Source organism: Euprymna scolopes, chromosome 2, assembly GCF_053919585.1.
Source record: "Euprymna scolopes isolate OS-2025 chromosome 2, ASM5391958v1, whole genome shotgun sequence".
Classification (NCBI taxonomy): Eukaryota; Metazoa; Mollusca; class Cephalopoda; order Sepiida; family Sepiolidae; genus Euprymna; species Euprymna scolopes.
Window position 1 is genome coordinate 106,874,199 of NC_136483.1, and position 14,832 is coordinate 106,889,030.

Here is a 14,832-nt window from a genome sequence, read left to right on the forward strand (position 1 = left end):
TTACAACCAAGTTGTTGCACTCTTCAGTAGTAATTTTAGCCCACTCTTCCTGACAATAATCCTCCAATTGAATAAGATTCTTAGGCTTCCTTTGCATTACCCTCAATTTTAATGTTCTCCATAAATTTTCAATTGGATTAAGGTCTGGGCTTTGTGATGGCCACTCCAAAACATTAATATGATTGTCCTCAAGCCATTTCTTAGTCAGTTTAGCCGAATGCTTTGGGTCATTATCTTGCATGAACCACCAACGACGACTAAGTGAGAGCTCTTTAGCAGAGTCTTTCAGGTTTTCATCCAATATTTTAACATAATCTTCCTTTTTTATGCTACCTGTGACCTTAACAAGTTGCCCTGGTCCAGAGGCAGCAAAGGATCCCCAAAACATCAAACTGCCTCCACCGTGCTTCACTGTGGGTATGGTGTTCTTAGGCAGGAAAGCTTCGCCAGATTTTCTGTAAATATAAGACACTTTATTATGGCCAAATAACTCTATTTTCGTTTCGTCAGTCCATAGAACACGTTTCCAGAATGCAACATCTTTATCAATATGACGTTTTGCAAAGGCTAGCCTTGCTTTCAGGTGCATAGGCTTCAATAAGGGAGTCTTTCTCGGACGACATGCTTTTAAACCAGCTCTCTTCAAAACTCTACCAACTGTATGTCGAGATACATTCACTCCAGAGGTGCACTGTTCATCAACAATCTCCCCAACAGAGATCCTTGGGTTTTGTTTTACTTGTCGAACAATTTTCCGTTCATCTCTTGGGGAAAGAATCCTTTTTCTCTCTCTACCCTCTAAACTCATAACGTGGCCTTGCGATTTGAACTTGTTTATTATGGCTCTAACAGTGGATTTGGGAAGGTTTAGCTTCTTTGAAATCTTATCATAGCCCTCCCCATTGGTATGGCATGCTACAACAAGCTTCCTGACGTCTTCGCTGTGTTCCTTAGTTTTAACCATGGCGATTGAAAATTATAATTTAGTCACTTATAATAGTTTAAATAAATCGCTATCTAAAAATTATCTGAAAAAAATTATTCACTGAATTAGCGTTAAACAAGCATAATATGGCTATAAAAAAGTTCAGAAAGCACGTAAACCGGAAATTGATTGATATTATACTGATACTAAAAGAAAAACAAAGCCGTGCCAATAATTTTGAACAAGGGTTTTTTGCAATTATGTTTGTTGTTCCTTTGTTATTTATTTTTTCTAAAATCCGATTGCTGCATCGGAAAGGCCAGTTAAAAATACATAATATACTTTGTTATTTTCTTTAATTTAATCCCTTTTTTAGAATTTATTAGACAAAATTTAACTTTTATTTTACCGTGCCAATAAATATGATCATCACTGTATATATATATATATATATATATATATATATATATATATATATATATATATATATATATATATAGATAGATAGATAGATATTAGCAGGGAAACTCGATGTTGCTCGGGATTAAATAATGATCAACGAATATTTCACACTCCCATATGTTTATTGTCATCGAAATCGGTGAAATTGCCCATTTTTCAATCAAATTGTTTGATTGCCTGCTCTAGTTAAGGACACATTGCGGTGCACCGGGAGGAAGTTTCACATGCCTCCCCACAGTAACTATGTGCACAATACATTATTGTCTACATTGGACTATAGAAAACCTACTGTTGATTTTATAAAATTATTTTTTTATATAGAATGACTTGAATTAAAGTTTTTAAAATTCTAAAGTCAAGTATCATACTTCAATCATGCACTAAACAGAAACATTCATTTCGAACGTCCCCCTGTCATATCAAAGAACCACCTGTTAATTTCATAGGCCGAGCCTTTCTGCTTATGTGGTAATAAAACTTATCAAACACACTTGTGACGTTATGCTGTATGAGGTGTTCACTTTGATCCAAATCGCCCGGACCTTCTTTCAACAGATTTTTTCGATTATCGATTATCGATTATCGATACTTGAAGACATTTCGATACAAAACTTATCTAAGAACGCTACCAGGTACATAAAATATCTTCGTGTGAAATTTCATAAAAACCGGCACAGCCATTTCCGATTTCATAGGGAATTAACTCACACACACACACACACACACACACACACACACACACACACACACACACACACACACACACACACACACACACACGCACACGCGCACACACACACGCGCGCGCACACACACACACACACGCACACACACACACGCACGCACGCACGCACGCACACACACACACACACACGCACACACGCACGCACACACGCGCGTGCACACACACACACGCACACACACACACGCACGCACGCAAACACACACACACACGCACACACACACACACACACGCACACACGCGCGCGCACACACACACACACACACAAAAGTTCCTTTTATATAATTAGTAGAGATAAAATATATGAGCTTAAGTAAAAAGAAAGAGAACAGATCCATTCTTTTTCTGTATATAAAAGTCTATTTCTTCTTCTTTTTTCCATTTCCGGGTCCGCTTCCTTTTTTCTTTTTGGCCCTCATTATTGCGCGAACCTTGAACGACCGCCAGAATGCTTGGATTGTGGTGGCAGCCTTCACCATCAGGATCATCTTCCTTTCCGACTCCTCGCGCGCCCGACGTGCCATTTCTCGCTCGTCAATTATGATGAGGTATTCTTTCTGTAATGTGGCAAATCTCTCTTCCAGTTCACACAGTTGTTTCTTCTCGCTTTTGTAAATCTCATCGATGATCTCGAACTCCTCCTGCAAGAATAATGATATTCGATAGTTATTAAAATCTATTAAAACTGCTGCCGCTACTGAAGAAGAAGAAGAAGAAGAAGAAGAAGAAGAAGAAGAAGAAGAAGAAGAAGAAGAAGAAGAAATCAAATTTACTGCTACTCTCACGACTATTAGGTGATATGATCAAGACTAGTTATGCAGACGTAGAAAACTTTTACTTGAAATTAAGTTAAACATGGTTAAAAGGAATGACATCACAGGAAATCTCAAATGAGAACAAGTCACAATAATTGTACAATCATAAAATTGAAAAAAAAAAAAAATACATAGCATAGTTAAATCTCAGCTTTCCGCTCTTCAAACTACAGTAGAACCCCGGGATACGGCATTAAAAATTAGTAACAAAATACAATACAGTATATAATACACATGCATATAATCAAATGACATTATAAATAACACCATAAGGCGGGGCAAATACTGTAACCAACGGCCGGAAAAACATCGTATTCAACATTGTAACCTGAAAAAAAAACGTATCCTAGACCCACCGTATCCTACTGTACCTTCTAAAGTAAAATAATTGACATTTTGGTTTCTTATTTATGTACCATGAATCTACTTTGGTACAATGTCTACACTTTCTTATGCTCTCTACATCTCATACTGAAGGAAAACATTTCTAATTAGTTTAGCCTGGAAGCCTAACACCAATTTTCAAAGAAGAGACTGTGCAACACTTTAGCCAATTATTAAACGAGAAATCACTGAAGGCTCAGTAATCTATTCAAACGAATGGAGAGCTTTGAACCGAATCATTTTCGATATTTTCTCATAAATCATCGGCAAAATTTTGTTAATCTCAATACAGAAACACGTAGACAAAGAATTGAAAGATCATCGCTGAAAGAAACGATTTATATATTAAAAAAACTATGAAAGGTGTAGTACAGGATAGATATTTTTTTCTTGTAGATATCAAGCCAAAGTTGCACCTAAAAATGTCCTGAATCTTTGTGTCTTACACCAGTAAATGCTGATTCTTCGGGCCATTTCAAAAAGGTGAATTAAACCTTATCTGATGAAATGTCTGGAAAATCTGGTGGGGCAAGTCGACTGATGGATGTCTTCTTTTTTGATGCCTGAAAACTTGCAGACGACAATCAGTGGTAGCGAACAGATTTGGAATCTGGAATATTGGCTGGATGATTTCACATAAGTGACAACAGGGCTTACTGTGTGTAAGATGGCCAATATGAGTACAGAAAGCAATGGCAACCTACCAACCTAATCTATCTAGCTGCTGATGCAGTTCTCTACTTATATAAGAGCCAGGTACGTCCAAGGATGGAGTATTGTTGCCATATCTGGGCAGGAGCTGCTTATCCTGCCTTGACAGAGTTCAAAATAGAGTTTGTAAGCCTAGTGCGAGATGCCCTTTTCTCTTCCTTGCAACCTCTTTCTCATAGAAGAGACGTTGCGAGCCAGTCTCTGTTTTATCGTTATTTTCATGGCAAGTGCTAATCTGAGCTCCAATCTATGGTCCCCACCCCACCCGCCAAACATTCACGAGAAACACTCGTTTGACTACTGTGCACTCTTTAACCATTATCCTCGAGTGGCGTCTGGGCCTTGATAACTGGTGATTCCTTTGTAAAAAAAAAAAAAAATTTCTCTTCCTAGACAAAATACGATCAACAACGTGACCATCTCGGAGTTGATATGCAGGCTGTGATGACCTAAACAGCTCATGCTGATTGACTGCCTTTTAGTCACAGTGGTCAACCCTAACATTTCATTCACCAAAACAAGACACTTATACTAGTCATTCCCACCGCATTTACCAAAACAAAACTCAGTCCTGATACTACGGTCCTTTCAAAAAGGCAAATTAAGCTTTATCTGATGGAAATGGATACAGCCAATGAGAAGCCGTCTTCTAATTTGCGTCACATGATTCCTGTTTTTTTTTTTTTTTTAAAAGAGACTCTATTAAGATAAGTTAGACCTGCACACTCCACTATAATTTGCAAGAAATATTTTCTTCATTGTGTATGTCTTGATGTAAATATAGATAGCTGTGTTGTGCGCTTGTATGACACACACAGCATACTCTCGTTCTACAAAATTTAGTTTTAATGACAAGCCGGGAACAAGACAACTAAAGACATGATTAATTTATTTATTGCGGACTATTATCCTCATCTTTTTTAGTTGTTGTTTCACGACGTTTCGGACAACTATTCATCTGACCTTCATCAGGTGGTAACTGCGACGGGATAGGAACTCTGAATCTTCTAACAGCATCCTCAGCAATTACTGCCTTCCATAGTTGTTAGAAGATTCAGAGTTCCTGTCCCGTCGCAGTTACCACCTGATGAAGGTCAGATGAATAGTTGTCCGAAACGTTGTGAAACAACAACAAAAAAAGATGAGGACAATAGTCCACAATAAAAATAAATTAATAAATAATACTCATCTGAATAATAAATTCCAATTAAATAATATATAAAGATATGATGTAGAGCATAAGTATTACAAAAATGTTTCCTTCTCCTAGCTGGATGCTCTGACAAAATCTACATGCCCATCTTGTCAAGTGGGGTAACTTCTGCCTGGGTTCTCTGTTTAGAATGACTGTTTCATATCGCGTTCATCTTTTGCTTCTGTTAAGAGCTCAACTCGTTCATCCTTTGTATGAAAATCAACATAACTGGAGCATCGCAACTGCCAAGCCAAGCTTCTTTTGCAGCATGAGAGGATATATATATATATATATATATATATATATATATATATATATATATATATATATATATATATATATATATATATATACTTCAGAATAGTTTTTATTTAACAATCAGCTGCTATGGAAACGTGAGATTGTAGGTTTGTTATGTAATGAATGGCTGGAACCATCATACATAACTGAAAAGAAAAAACTTTAATAAAAGATTTAAAAGAGTGGGCATCGAATAATCGATTGTCTACCTGTTGAAAAGAGGAAGGGCTTACGTCATAAACAGAGAAATCGGACGACGATCTTTTTGTTTACAAAACAAATAAACGTGACATTCCTCGTAAGCTCTGGAATTACAGATATTGGCATGAGTGGGAAATTCACGTGTCGCTCCGTTAGACAAAATCGAATGTTATTCTGAGGTCAAAACGTGACTTAAGAACACATGTATCAACCGATTGACAGGACGCGTGGATAGAAAAACAAAGCGACAAAATGCCAATAAAAACGGTGAATCAGCAGAGCAGAGGAGATAGATAGAACAGAGAGAGAGAGAGAAACACGGCATGTGTTGTTGAAGACCGTATTGTCGAAGCGTCAATTTTCCCTCCTCAGAGCACTGTGAGAAAAACTGCTAACTGTGAACTTCAGAACCACCAAAAGAAAAAAGACGATTTGTTTTAAATTGTAACTATATTGTAAAATATAATTTTATACAAAAACAAACACAATTGTGACTTACGTCTTTTAATGCATGTTTTTAAGTTACAGCTGATCGTTCTAAGTCGTCAACCACTTTGTTTTTCAGGTTCAACGTTGTTATGACATTTTTGACAATTGACGAGAGGCAAGATAAGGAAAAAGTGCCAGTCTAAGGTGAGATAACTCACTAGTCTTAACTCGTTGTCATCACAACCGCCTAGTAAACAAGTGAACCTACGGACGATCGACGTAACTAAAACTGCTATGTACCATTGTCAGGGAGTCCTACGCACTATTACGATTTCCCAACCTGGGAGCCACACCATAATACAACAGGTTTACAAAATGTTACTGGCAGTAATATTCTATAAGTTATCCCATCTAAACAGGAATTGCTCGATATGCAAGATAGAGCAAATAAATTAAATTGTAATTCAATGAATTTTAAAAAAACTCTCATTGAAATGAAATGAAGTGGTTGAGTTTCATATGAAAGAATTTTTATTATTCTAAGCAAGACAAAGAATGCTTTAGAAAATTAATCTCCTTAACCTATAGGGTTTCGATGTCTACTATCTCATCAGAGGAGAGAAAATATTAGCAAATAGTTATAAAGGTATGCACCCTATTTAAATATATATATATATATATATATATATATATATATATATATATATATATATATATGTATATATATATATATACATACATATATATATATACATACATATATATATATACATACATATATATATATATATATACATACATATATATATATATATATACATACATACATATATATATATATACATACATATATATATATATATATACATACATACATATATATATATATATATATATATATATATATATATATATATATATATATATAAAATAAAAATTACAATTAAATTTACCAAAATGATCCAAGATGGTAAAACTAAAGTATATTATAAATATTAAAGAATTAATATTTATAAAGTTATCTCAACCAGATGTAAAAGCTCGATAAAACCAAGTAGGAGATAGAGCTTATAATAAGAACAAATAGTTAATAAAGCATGTTAAAAAACACTTTGAAAAAGAGTTAAAAACATATTTAATCTGAAAAGGAAACGCTTAATAAGTGGATAGTCCTTAATCCACAGAGTTTCGAAGAAATACTTTCCTTCTCATCAGAGGGTAGGAATTAGCAAAATGCGGGATCGGATTTTGCATACAAAAGTATTTGATGAAACTGCAAGTAAGTCAAAGATCTTACTTGATAACAAAAAGTGAAGCAGAGGGAACATGGTGAAGAAAAGGTGATTACATGTGAATGGACAGCCAGGTGAAAGGTAAAGTATCCAATGACGGTAAAATCCAAAAATGTAAATCCAAGAAAGTTAATTTAATTTTCCATTCGCACAAGTAAAATCCAAGGAAATCGCGTAATTGGAAGATGGTCCAAAATAATCCAAGAGGCCGAAATCCGTGGAATAATTCACAAATATGTACATGGGGGAAAAATTGCAATAATAATAAAAGAAAAATAAGATATGCTTTCAACACGGCTGCCGAGAACAAAGTGTAATTAAAGAAAATCAGTAAAGAAGAAGAACAGAGAGAGAGAGAGAGAGAGAGAGAGAGAGAGAGAGAGAGAGAGAGAGAACAAGTATAATGGTGATAGAATTAAATATAAATTAGAAATTTATATTTAATTCTATCACCATTTAAATATAAATTTCTAATTTATATTTAATTCTATCACCATTTAATTTTTTTTTTCTCTCTCTCTCCATTTCTTCTTCTTTACTGATTTTCTGATCCCAAAGCTGTTAATTAATTGTCTTTTTTATTTGATTTTGTTTAAAGCAAAATCTTTCATTGCTGGTAATAATGATGAAATAATAAATATTTATTGATTTAAAATCACCAATGAAGCTAAAATCGATAGATCATCTCCCACAAGTATATTTTTACATTTAAGAAAATATCTGCACATTTAATGTGTGTTTTGACGCTAATCAGAGAAAAAATAAGGTTTGTTTTGTTTTTGTTTTTTTGTTTTTTTATATAGGCACCACCACTTATCAAGACAATATCTTGGACAATATAGTAATTGTCAGTAATGGAAATTGAGTAAATTTCTTAACTTAAGAGGAACGGCTTATCAAGAACTTGTTTACATTGGACTTGAAGACAACCATATTGTAGTCAGCTGGAAAACAGGAAAATGGAAGACAGTTCCACAGGCGTGCAGTTCTAAGAAAGAAGTTTTGTTCATGAAATGTACGTTTAGGTTTAGGCACAGATAAAGAGTGGGAGGAATTATTGATAGTATTTTCAGCTAGACGAGTGTTTCTTGTGAAAGTTTGGCGAGGGGAAACCATAGATTTAAGTTCAGTCGAGCACTTGCCATAAAAATAACGATCAAGCAAAGTTAAACTCGCTACATCTCTTCTGTGAGAAAGAGGCTGCAGGGAAGAAAAAAGGATATCTCCTATGAGGCTACGAAGTCTATTTTGAACTCTATCAAGGCACGATAAGTCTTTTCTAGCAACTCCTGCCCAAATGTGGCAACAGTACTCCAGTCTTGGATGAACTTGGCTCTTATATAGATAGAGGGTTGCATCAGCAGTGAGATATTTACTGGATCGATAGAACGATCCCACCATTTTTGCAGCGGCTTTGGCAACAGATTTTATGTACGTGTTCCATTTCAGATCAGGAGTGAATGTCAAGCCCAAAGCTTGTCAAAACATGAGGCCTCACCAAGATGAGAGCCATTCATTTCAATTGATGCCAGAGCGTTGATGATATAAAGATAGAAGCTTGGTTTTAGATGCATTAAAAGTAACTAGCCACTCCTTTCCCCATTGTACCACGTGCTCAATATCAGAGGAGAGAGAATCAGAGAGAACTTGGTCGTTTACGGTCTTAGATGTGCTACCATAGATGGTAGTGTCATCAGCATAACTGTCTATGAATGATGTAAGGATGTGATTTGGAAGATCATGAATGTAAATCAGGAAGAGAGTTAGGCCCAGGATTAATATTGTGAGCTTCTGATTTCTGCCCATCAACTACTGCTCTTATGAACCTATCAGAGAGAAATTATTTAATAATTGAGAAGACATTTCCAGCTATATCATAGCTGGAGATCTTGTGAAGTAAATCTTTGTGCCATACGCTATCAAAGGCTTTTGATATGTCAAGAGCAATTACCCTAGAAAGGTTGCTTCCATCGAGAGATTCGCTAATCCTATGAGATATAACTGTAAGCACATCTGCTATAGATCTAGCAGAACGGAAACCATATTGTGTGTCACTAAGAAGGTTATTTTTGTTGAGGGGGTTGATTACTTCTCTATTTAACACAGATTCCAGCAACTTACTCATGATGCACAGGAGACTTACTGGCCTGTACCGAGAGGGAGATGACTGATCACTTGAATTCTTAAATACAGGGCAAACCGATGAGATTTTCCAGGGTGATGGGAAGTAATTCTTCTTAAGACAATGTTTAAATAGTTTTGTAAGTATGGGCGCTAGTTCTGATTGAAGTTTTTTGAGTACTATAATTGGAATACCGCAAGGCCGGTTGCTTTACTGGAATCAAGGTTTTTGATTAGCTTGGCAGCATCATGTACAGATATTTGTATATTGCATAGCGTGTTTTCTCATACAGGAGGAAATATTGGGGGTTGGCAACCTTGGTTGCAAAGGGTAGAATTAGCTGCAAAATTCTTGGCAAATAGTTTGGCTTTATTTGACGCTGACGAGATTAGCTCAGGTCCATTGATGATAGTTGGAATAGAGCCCACGTTTCTGTTCAGGATTCTGTTTGCTATTTGCCAAAACTGGTGGGAACCAAACTGCTGCTCAGCTACTTTGGACTTGACGGACTGAGCATACAACTCTCTTGCGTACTTTATTACATTTTTACAATGGTTGTTGGCAGTTCTGAAAGCAGCTTTAGTCTCAGCACATCTATTATGTTTGAAGCAATGGAAAAAGTGATTTCTGAGCGCAATGGCAACAGCACATTCTGGAGAGAACCCCGGCTGGCTGTTAGGTTTTCGCTGGAACTTTTTGATATACTGTACAATGGAGAGGTATGTCTAAAGACTTTTTACATTTCATTTTTATCTTAATAGATACAACAGAGTGGTTGGAAAATCCAAGTGGAGACAGAACGGAAACTGAAGTTAAATATTTAGAGATTTATAAAGATTCAGAATCAGAATCGGTAATTGTATCAGAATTGGGAATTAAGAACGGAATCGGTAATTGCAATGGAATCAGGAAAAATTTTGGAATCGTCCCATCACTAATATATATATGTATATATATATATATATATATATATATATATATATATATATATATATATAGTACGCTATGTAAGCACCCATGATCATAGATTGGTTATTTTCAGGATGTATCTGTGTTAGACCCTCAGCCTAAAAATGATATACAAGGTAGAGTTATCTACCTTGCAGATAGAGGTAGAGTTATCTACCTTGCACCCCCATGAAAGAGAAGAGTGATGTGCCTTCGTTTTTTTCCTGGCAGTTTCAGTTTTAGATGTAAACAAAATACTAGACAATCATTGTGGATCAAGCAGTTTTTAAATCAACATTCAACCTGTATCCAATAGATCTGTTAAGTTTCATACTTTTTTTTGCCATTTATGGAGGACTAGTATCATATTTGGGCTCGTGAATCTCTGTCCTATTTGAGAGTTCTTGACAAAGTACAGAAACGTATCTGTAGTTTGATTGACCCTTTTTTCTATGTGCTCTTCAGAATAGTTTATAATTTATTCCCTGCTTCTTTTGTTTCAGCTTGTTTGACTCGTTGGTCTACTGGTCGCCATCAATTTGCTGTTTTGAAAACTTATTTTAATACAGCTTCCTGTTACAGTAGCTTCTTTCCAAGAACTGCAGGCTTGTGAAACTTTCTTCCTGCTGATTGTTTTTCTACTACTCCACGGCTCCATTTGATTGGTCTTTTCAAAACTAAGGTCACTAGGCATCCTCTATCTTTGTGATAATCATCTTTTAATCTTGGTAGCTCTTTACATCAAGTGGCTTCACACATTGTTTGGGGCGATTTCCATAAAAATAAAAACCAAGTACATTGTTCATTATCAGAAATAACAACTAGTGATGAGAATTTATTGTTTCAAAAGAAAAAGAAAAAGAAAACAAAATTACTTAAGTTGAAACATCTAAATGACATATAGCATACCAGGTGTGAGCATTAGTTAACAATCACTTCTACTTAACAATCGTCTGGAGGTTGACGGTTCAATCCTTACTAAAGGCAATAATAACTATGAATAACATAAAACTTATGACTTCTACTAGGTCATTGATCTTTCTTGTGTTGACATGAAAAAGTTATGTACTAGAATACTAAAAGATTCAATATTTTTATAGAGCAATTTTGGTTTCTAATTGATTGCTAGCAGAACGTGGCTCCATTTGATTGGTCAGTTCCTATCGCCATTGTCTATATGTAGAACCTTCCAACTTTCCTCAATCAGAACCATTTATTATATCAAAAATATTGCAACAATGTGTAATGTTATGACCCTTTAGGCTGTGATCATAGCATAGTATCTGTTAACTGTGGCAAGCGGGGTCAAGGGTCAAAACATTATTATTATTGTTATTGCACTATTATTAATTGATTTGAGCGACAGATGGTCGCTGGATCAGTTATTATGATTAGAAGAATAAACAATTTAATTGGGGAAGAAATTATTGACGTGTGAATCGCAAAAGGAATGTGAAAATAGAAAATAGATGTAAACATTATTTTGGGGTTTTAAATAAACAAATAACTAGTTGTGGACATTAGGTTAGTCTGAGACACATAATTAGGTGATGCAAGAGAACACGTGATGTAATTAGTTTTGGAGAGTTTCAGAGAGTTGAGAATTGACCACTAGAGCGGACAGACGTCTAGACAGGGGTGGACAGACAGCTAGGGAGAAAGCTGTAAGAATAGAACATGTAGACGAACTGCAGATCCTGTGAAAACCATTTGAGACAACTGTAATAAATTTATATTATAAAAATATAAAGAGTTGTTTTATGGTATCACAAATAAGAACAGATGTCTCAATTGGATGGTGCTAATCGCTTCATGGTTCATCACGAAGCAGCAGGAAGTTAAAAGAACTCTTCAAGAAAAAGGTATGAAGCATATATTATTCTTATATATGAACTGTAAAAATATCCCGTGTGATAAGTCTGATACAACATGACTCACTTTACACGTCAATATCATGTCCTCCTGGCTAAACAACATACATACGATTTATACGTTTATTATCTGTCTGTTAAAAGAACAATATATCTTGCATCCACTAGATAACACATGACACGTTTTAATATATCATCTCCTCCAATATAACCCAATATACAACAAATGCAGTCCACACTTTTCCAGTATTCTTATGCTTTCCAGTCGTCCATGATCTAACAGCTCTCAAACCCACCAATAGTTCACAGAAGCAGCTACCTGTTGCACTTTATGGCTATTTAAGACTTCAAATAGTTCTAAAATTAAAATTTATAAACATTATCAAATTAGTATCCTTGCAAACCGGACAACTGGATCTATCACCTGCAGAGAGTCTAGTTCACTGACAACAACATGATGTTCAAGTCTCACCAGTGCCTCTCAGTAGGTGCTTAAGCATAGCGGTGAGCACACCAAATAACTGTTTTAGTTAACTGGAAAAATAGTTGGATCATTTTACTGCTCCAGTAGATATCTCACTGCTGATGAAAGCCTCTACCTGCATAAGAGCCAAGTGCATTCTAGGATGGAGTACTGTTGTCACATCTGAGCTGCTCGGAGGATCCTATCTTGCCTTGACAAAATTAAAAACCTGATAGGCAATGCCCTTTTCTCTTCTCTGTAATCTCTTTCCCACAGAAGAGACGTTTTTTTTTTCTAGCATGTCTCTGTTTTATTGTTATTTTCATGGCAAGTACTCTTCTGAAATCCAATCTATGGTGCCCCCTTGCCCAACTTTTACAAAAAACATTCGTCTAGCTAAAACCACTATCAATAATTTTCCCGACTCCCTATCTGTGCTTAAACCTAAACGTGGATTCCATAAACAAAGCTTCTTTCTTAGAACTGCACACTTGTGGAAGTCTCTTCCGTTTGCCTGCTTTCCAGCTGACTACAATATGGTTATATTCAAGTCCAATGTAAACAAGTTCTTGTTGAACCGTGCCCCTAAATAATCAAATTATCCTAAATTTCCATTGCTAACAATTACTATGCTATTGTACCAATGACTACCGTACACTAATTAACCCTTATCTTTGAATGACCTTTGGGCCTTGATAAGCGGTGACTCCTTTGTATATAAAAAAAAAATACACACACGTATTCAGTCATGAATGTTTAACAGTTTTTATTGTAGTGCTATTCAATGATATGCTCCAAATGTGAACTTTTGCATTGTAAGTACACTTGGATGCGATTGATTTTGGACTTTTCAGTTTAGGATTAGTTTTTAGATTGTTTTAATAGAGTGTGAAGATAGTTCAGGATCACACCACCTACTGATGAGACGATCACCAAAGTGTTCTCCACGTGGCATTGAACAACGATAAAAGAAAGGTAGTTGAACATTCATAGCTAAAACTTGATGAACAAGTCAGCCAGAGACTGAAGTTTATTTGTATCAAATATGGTTGGATTATGGAAAAGTTTGTAAATTTTATTAATGATCCCATGGGTTGTATTATTTTTTGGGGTGGGGTGCGGTTGGGGGTTGTCGCCCTCAATAAAGGTCATACTTATCCCAGGTGTATTTTGGAATCTTATTTATAAGAAAAATTACCTTAGAAAAGGATCAACTGTTTGCATGAAAATATAGATCTCACCTGAAGTTGTCCCATTTCCTGATCGTACTTCTGTATCCAGTTTTCCACCTCTGTTTCAGCCTTGTAGTTCCGCTAAATTAAATTAAGAAGAGATTGTAGCATCAGTTAACTTGAGCATAACAGACCTATGGCCCTGCTATTTCAAACGTAAGCGTTACAGACCTATGAAAATGCTATTTCAAACATAAACATTACAAACCTATGAAAATGCTATTCTAAACATAAACTTTACAAAATTATGAAAATGCTATTTCAAACATAAACGTTACAAACCTATGAAATGGTATATCAAACCTATGAAATGGTATATCAAACTTAAATGCCACAGATGCATAAATAATGTAATTAACAGTTATTTTAAACTTAAGCATGAAAAACTGATGAAAATTCTATTTCTTTGATGCACTGGTCCGAATACACATCAGTCCAATAACTGATAACCGATGACTGTCACCAATAATGTAATCTTTCTCCGTTCACTTTTAGTCACGGCACTAATCATGCACCCCTTAATGCTTAGTCGCTTCTACCTATGTAACTTGTAATGGTTAATGTGGTGTCACCAACTTTGGTCGTTGTGTCAGGATGCCAACATTGATGAAAATTTTCCACCTCCCTAAAGCAGTTTAGTCGTGTTATAGCATCTTTATTGACAAGTTTGAACTTCTTCCATATTACATGAAGCATGTAATTACAATTTCAAAGGTCTTTCATTAATTAGGGGTTAATTT

General features: G+C 35.4%; 1 protein-coding gene across 1 annotated transcript in view; it reads right to left on the minus strand.

Moving 5' to 3' along the window:
* Positions 1-1,490: 1,490 nt before the first annotated feature.
* Positions 1,491-14,832, minus strand: part of LOC145294073 (dynein regulatory complex subunit 10-like) — a 32,574-nt gene continuing 19,232 nt past the window's right edge. The window contains exons 3-4 of the mRNA XM_080141091.1: positions 14,102-14,173; positions 1,491-2,770 (exon numbers count right to left, since the gene is read on the minus strand). Coding sequence (XP_079997217.1) covers positions 2,489-2,770; positions 14,102-14,173 — 354 coding nt within the window. The 3' untranslated portion in view covers positions 1,491-2,488. The remainder of the gene's footprint in view (positions 2,771-14,101; positions 14,174-14,832) is intronic.